The sequence below is a fragment of the Bufo bufo genome, chromosome 9 (assembly GCF_905171765.1).
Source record: "Bufo bufo chromosome 9, aBufBuf1.1, whole genome shotgun sequence".
Lineage (NCBI taxonomy): Eukaryota > Metazoa > Chordata > Amphibia > Anura > Bufonidae > Bufo > Bufo bufo.
In genome coordinates this window covers 223,252,975-223,259,756 of record NC_053397.1, presented here as the reverse complement: position 1 = coordinate 223,259,756, position 6,782 = coordinate 223,252,975, and the positions used below count along the sequence as shown (strand labels likewise).

The following is a 6,782-nucleotide window of genomic DNA, read 5'->3' as shown; positions in this document are numbered from 1 at the left end:
AACTGTGCTAAATAAACCATTTTTTGTCACCTTACATCACAAAAAGTGTATTAGTAAGCGATCAAAAAGTCACACACCCCAAAATAGTGCCAATGAAACCATCATCTCATCCCGCAAAAATCACTCTACCCAAGGTAATCGCCCAAAAACTGAAAAAATTATGGCTCTCAGACTATGGAAACACTAAAACATGATTTTTTTTGCTTCAAAAATGAAATCTGTGTAAAACTTAAATAAATTGTATACATATTAGGTATCGCCACATCCGTGACAACCTGGTCTATAAAAATATCACATGATCTAACCTGTCAGATGAATGTTGTAAATAACAAAATAAAAACTGTACCAAAACAGCTATTTGTTACCTTGTCTCACAAAAGTGTAATATAGAGCAACCAAAGATCATATGTACAAAACCTATACAGGATTGCAACGGTACCTTTGTTCTTTGTTTTTCCTGCTTGTGCAAGTCTAAAGTTTAATTTGTATGCAAATGAGCACTCGTAGGTGCCCAGGAGCGGTGTTCAGTGTGTAGGTGCCCAGGAGCGGTGTTCAGTGTGTAGGTGCCCAGAGGCGGCTCTGCCTTTTCAATTTACTCCTCCAAGTCTCTTGCCTCATCAATAGGGCAAAGGAAGAGGCTCGGGAGGAGTAACGTGAAAAGGCAGAGCAGCCTGGGCACCTACACACTGAACGCCACCCCTGGGCACTTGCGAGGGCTCATTTGCATACAAATTAAACTTTGTTTTTCCTGCTTGTGCAAGTCTAAAGAAAAGAACAAAGGTACCGTTACAATCCTGTATAGGTTTTGCTACAGAGCCATGTAAGCACTGTATATGGCCAGATGGAGGTGACAGACTCCCTTTAAAGGGAGTCATCAACTTTCTGCTGACCTCACTGAGGGCAGCCTAAACTAGTGACAGAAACACTGATGTCAGCGGTGTGTCACTCATGAGCTAAAAGTGGTTGCTGAGAACCAGCTTCATAATCATTGCAGCCCAGGCCTTGTAGAGAGTCACATCTACCTGAGAAGAGTCCTGGTTATTATAATCTCCGGCTCTCCCGTCCATCTGCTGATGATTGGCAGTTCTCTCCTAGAGAGAAAGGGAGAAAACTCGGTATTAGACTGTCAGTCACCAGCAGGAGATCAGGAATAACCAGGACTCTTCTCAGGAGGCCGGGACTCTTCTCCAGGCCCAGTCTGCAATGATTGTGATGTTGGTTCTCGGCAACCACTTACTTTTACCTTATAAATGACAGACCGCTGAAATCAACTCACCTGTCTATACTTTATGCTGCCGTTAGTATGGGTAGCGTAACACTGCTGACAGGTTCCCTTTAAAAGCTCCCCCCACCTTATAATTAGTCCACTATCTGCCCCAATAAGCATGCTCACCATCATGTTACACACCTTTATTACAATGGTTACAGACATGGGGGGCTCCATACACACAGCTGTGCCAGACAGACCCTCAGTGAACGGTGCAGAAACATTAGTGACTTACAGGGAACAGGGTGACTATTTCTGTGGAAGTGCAGAGAAGTGACGCAGGCTACACGCTGAATGGCAATACTCCTTTCAGGTCTGACACAGCAGACGGCACTATGGAGACGCAGGGCAGATACATTATAAAACCAGTGGACAAGGCAGAGCAGTTTAAGTAGTCCAGTCACTACAGCGCCTGTCCCAGGTAAAAACAGCTTAAAAAACCAAAACTGCCCTAAATGCATTTACAGGTATAAAATACAAAAGTTTATTCCAAAATACAAATATACACAAAGGGTTAAAAGCCAGGCAGCACCGTTCAGCGGATGCTCTGGTGAATGAGGCTCTTGCTGCTTCTTGCCTTCTCCTTTTCTTTCTTGGTGACTGGATCCACCTCGAAGCATTTCCACAGTCGGAGGGTCTCGTCCGCAGCAGCGGAGGCCACCATGCTGCTGTCCGGACTCATGGCCAGGCTGAGGACTCTGGCGCTGTGACCTGGGGGAGGAAGCGGCGATGCTTGACTGGCGCTCAGGTAAAGCTAGGAGCAGAATCGGCATGGAAGCAGCGCTTACCTTTAAGTTCTGTTATCCGGGTCATTGTGGGATATTTCCAGATGACAAGCTGGTTCTGGGCAAAGCCGTGGCCGGAGATTAACTCCTTGTAGTGCGTGGACCACAGGATGGAGCAGACCTGAACAAAAGCAATGCTTATCAAGACATCAGCGTGAGTAATGCTACAGGGCGGGTGCTGGGCTATTACGAGCAGTCACTTACCTGGGAGTGCGTGTCCACAGCGTTCAAGCAGGTCCCTGAGCACACATTCCAGATTCTGATGTGTCTGTCACTTGTTCCACCACCAGTTGCCAGGACATTAGACTGCCACGGGCACCAGGACACTGCCTATAAAGGAAACAGTCAGTCTGGCCTCTGCCACCTTACCCCACTGTGGTATAGTGACTGCCTCCAGCTTTTTGCTGTCCTAAGGCCATCACAAACTAGTAACAGATCCTCTCGTGAAACGCTCTTACCTTGACAGCACCTTGGTGTTGTGTGAAGGTTTGAACAGGTGCGAACTCTCCCGAATCCCCTTGGACAGAGGGCCAGATATTTACCAGGTTATCATTCGCTCCACTGGCTAGATAGCGGCCATCGAGTGACCATTTTAAGCCACAGACCTCTTGGGTGTGGCCTGTCAGAGTGGCCACATGATGCTGAGCCACGCGGACATCATGGTGGTGGATGTGTCCTGTCCTGGAACCACTGAAACAGCCAAGAAAGAAGCATTGAACGGATGGTTGTCACAGCCCCGCCCCTTTATGTGGTAAACAGGTCTTCTATGGACTGCGCTCCATAAGGCAGACACCATGGGAAAGGAATAGCCATTCCCTCCGTCACAGAGGGCCAACTGACTAGCCTCACCTGGAGAGGATGTGGCTGTTCCAGCTGAGGGCACCAACACGGGACGAGTGGCTGGCCATATTGCGGAGACGCTTCTGCTGCTGAACATCCCAGAGCTGGAGGAGCAGAGGGAGCCATTAAACATGCAGTGCCGACTCCATGAATCCCATAGGAAGACACTGCAGACCTCACCTGTACTTCCGCATTGCTGGTCCCCACCGCCAGATAATTCCCCTCTTTGATCCAAGAGACGGAGGAGATGTACTCCTCAGAGCTCTCCAGCTGCAGCAGCAGAATGATGTCTCCGGACAGGTAGTTCCAGAGGTAAACAGAGTCGTTCAGCGCTACCGCCAGCAGATTCTGAGAGCTCCAGTCAATAAGGTTCAAGTCTGGAAGGAGAGAAAGAGCATTGTCCTGAGATTGGAAAACATGGCGGCTTTCTACTAAAATAGCGCCACGTCCATTCATTGGTTGTACGCAGACTCCCAACTCCGATCTATTCACTTCAGTGCAGCTGAACTGCAATACAAGAAGTGGACAGGCGTGGCGCTGTCTTATGGCAGTAGCAGGTGCAGCACTTACAGTAATCATTCCTGATGTCAGGAGCATCCAGGACTCTGTCGGGCATGGAGGGGACGTATCTGCCAGGCTTTTTGCTGGAGCCAGGAGTCGTCTTCTGACTGTACAGAACCTTCAAGTTGTTCTGATAACCTGGAAGGAGATGAGGCATGAGATGAGCCTGATGTCAGGAACATGAAGAAAGCTGAAGCCTCAGACCCCACAAACCTTCAGGGGCGTTAAGAGACTTCCCACCAAGACGCAAGATTTTGGCATCTTCCATATCAAATCCATTGAGGTTGACTGCCCAGGCCTTCCGTTGCTCCTGTGAGGACATAAGGAAAAAGGAATGGTGAAGCCAAGGACACCCCCAGTACCTCAAGACTAAACTGGACTTAGAGGGGTTTACAGGCATACTGATGCTCTATCCTCAGGGTAGGTTATCAGTACACCGGTGGAGGTCCAGCACCACCCATCAACTGTTGAGCGCTGCGGCCTTTCTTACACGTTGCCTAGATTATAGCAGTGCCATTATAACTGCTTCTCCCAATCGTGTGAATGGCACCCCTCAAACAGCTGATTGGGGCCCGTGCGGTCATCTCCCAGGTCAGAATGAAGCAAAATCAATGGCCTCAGCAGTACGCAGGACGTCACCACCAGGAAAAACAGCGGCAAGGACCAGAGCACAGTACCGGGAGCAGCAGGGCAGAAGAGGGGAGAGTGTCCATATTTCGTTATTTGGCGCATGTTCAGGGGCCGCTTCAGTTTTTATTCAACTCAAATGTTTCCAGGACACCACCCGCAAGGAGCACAACATCCTCGTGAGACGCAGGCGCGCTCCAGCTGCCAAATGACAGATTGCTCCCCATTACTGGGCCAGCGGAGAAACCTGTAGGCTGGCAGATTGAGGAGGGCATCTGGACTCCCTACTGGAAAGATTAAAGGGTTGGTCTCATCCCAGACAATGGGGTGGAGGCCACACTGCGCATGCACAGCCGCCCTCAGTTAATTTCTATGGGGCCGCTGAAAGAAGTTTAACACTGGCTCGGCTATTTCTGTCCGGCCCATAGAAGTGAATGGAAGCAGAGGCCGGCCATGCGCGGTACGCTCCCATTCACTTCTATGGGGAGAGCGCCTGGTGGTGGCCGGACCAGAGTCCTCCAGTCACCCCTTTGCAGGGCTCCATTTAGGACACAGGTGCCTGTCCCAATGGTGGGACCCACACCTATAAGACAATGGGGGCATATCTTAGCGAGATGCTCCCATTGTCTGAGATGAGACAGCCCCTTTAAGGCACAAGGCCCAGAACTACTTCACATTAACACAAAAGCCTCTGCGCTGGGTCCAGCATCTGGCACCGATCTATGCAGCCTCCAGAGGGCGGTGTAATGAGGGCGACAGGTGCCCTTTAAGGGTGCAGTGAGGACTATCAGAACCAGTCAGCATCAAAGATACAAATCGCTCAGTAAGTGAACACCTACCTTCTTAGTGGGGGACTGGTCAGCCGGCTCGTTCTCCTTGCTGAGCAGGAAGCTTGCCACATCCATCTGCATCGCGCTGCGAGTAGGAATATACCGATCCCCTCCAGCTCGTGACGGCGTGCCCTGCAGCTTCCCCTGCGATTTGCCTGGAGACACAACATACGTTACATAAGCAGACAGTTCAATCACTCCTGTAAATCTGTCACCTTTCTCCACAGCTGCATTCATAGTTCTGCCGATTACTGGAAACCGTCAGCAAGCTTGTGAACTGAAAGGTTAGTTGAACTATAACACTAAAGATGACACTGTCCAGAACGCAAACTGCCAGAGCAAACTCTACACAGACTAAGAGCAGGGAGCAGTAAGCCTGCAGAATAGTGAGCGCTGCTCTGGAGTACAGAATCAGGTGAGCCCTGATAACAGCTGTGCTGCCTCAAATAAAGGCAGTCTGTCAAGTCTGGGGAATGTGATTTCTTCTAGAATGGTCTCCACCGGAAGAAACATCCGCTCTACCAGGCAGTCGCTGGATGTGCCATTCCCCATCCATGAAGCCACGCCGATGCCTCACCTGGTGTTTTCGACGGCGTCTTGCTGGAACTGTGGGATCTGTTTGCCGTCTTCATGGGCGACAGGACGCTGGAGTTCACAGAGGTGTTTGCCGACGAACAGGTTCCCTCTTTCGCCTTGCGCTGCCATCGCGCCAGCGGAGCATTCGCGAGTGGCGTATCCAGCTTCAAGATGCTGTTCAGGTCGTTCTCAAAGACGAATTGTGCCATGAGCCTCTGATCTGCAGGCAACAAGGGGTTAGTGACCCAGACAACCAGGGACCAAACGTCTACCACAGGCTGCCTCTGGGTGTACACCCACAGGGGCTGAGCAACAGGAAGGGGTTAAAATGCAGCAACTTAAAGGGGCTCTCAGATTAGGGGGCAGGCCCAGTGCAGCCCACATGTCACCATGGTGGTGACCTGTGCAGGAACATGCATGACCGCTGCCACCGGGGGGGACCGCTGGACGCAGAGCACCCTGACACCCCCAGACCCTGAGGGTCCCATTAGAGGGAGTGACTGCACAACAGTTTCCCTATACTGGTGTAACCACCAATCAGACAAACAAGGGCCCCACCCCTGGGATGAGGGGCCCCACATGATCCTTAACCTCCAGTCCACAAGGAACAGGGGGCAGTCACAGCCCTGAGAGAGGAAGAAGAGGGGCCCCACACTGTACACAGAAAGCTCGCCTTCTGATTGGCTGTGAAGGCTCCTAGCTAGAATGTATAGGAAGCGCCGCTCCCCTACATACGGGCAGATACCCGCACGAGGGAGGCCTAGAAGCCGGCACCATAGTACACAGACGATGGAGGCCGCAGCCCCCGGCTCGGCACTCACCTCTCAACCACTCTGTGCTGCGTAACAACGAGCAGAAAACAGCACCCAATAACGGTCAGACGCAGGACGCTGATCGTTTTAAACCCCTGCCGCGCCTTCTGATTGGACGCTCAGGCCGTAGCGTCTCCATGACAACCACCAGGCAGACTTCAGGAAGTAGCTCTGATTGGACAAGGAGCGCCAATTGGTAGTCGCGGATTCGTTCGAAGTAACCAGCTGCTGTTTGCTGGGATGTGACGTCACCGGATGTAGTGCATCCACCATGTTTGTTGAGGGTAAAATGTGGCTGGTGACATTTTTGTTGAGGGCGAAAGTTTCCCTGAAGCAGGATTGATTTTCAGTGATTTATCTCTGGCGGTGTCTATTGTAAGGCTCATAGAAGTGTAAAAACCTGTTTTTGGATTGAAATTACTTGGCCACATTTAAGGAGAGACACAACTGCAGGATAGGAGGTCGCTGAGACGGCTGACTGATG

General features: G+C 50.9%; 1 protein-coding gene across 1 annotated transcript; it reads right to left on the bottom strand.

Annotated features, from left to right (window-relative positions):
- Positions 1-1,404: 1,404 nt before the first annotated feature.
- CDC20 (cell division cycle 20) lies at positions 1,405-6,440 on the bottom strand. Its single transcript, XM_040407822.1, has 11 exons — positions 6,308-6,440; positions 5,488-5,706; positions 4,920-5,065; positions 3,667-3,763; positions 3,463-3,591; positions 3,073-3,269; positions 2,902-2,996; positions 2,511-2,742; positions 2,257-2,382; positions 2,056-2,173; positions 1,405-1,978 (listed from the first exon to the last, which is right to left on the bottom strand). The coding sequence occupies exons 2-11, from the start codon at positions 5,693-5,695 to the stop codon at positions 1,803-1,805; spliced, it is 1,524 nt and encodes a 507-aa protein (XP_040263756.1). The 5' UTR covers positions 5,696-5,706; positions 6,308-6,440; the 3' UTR covers positions 1,405-1,802.
- Between the last annotated feature and the right edge of the window lie 342 nt (positions 6,441-6,782).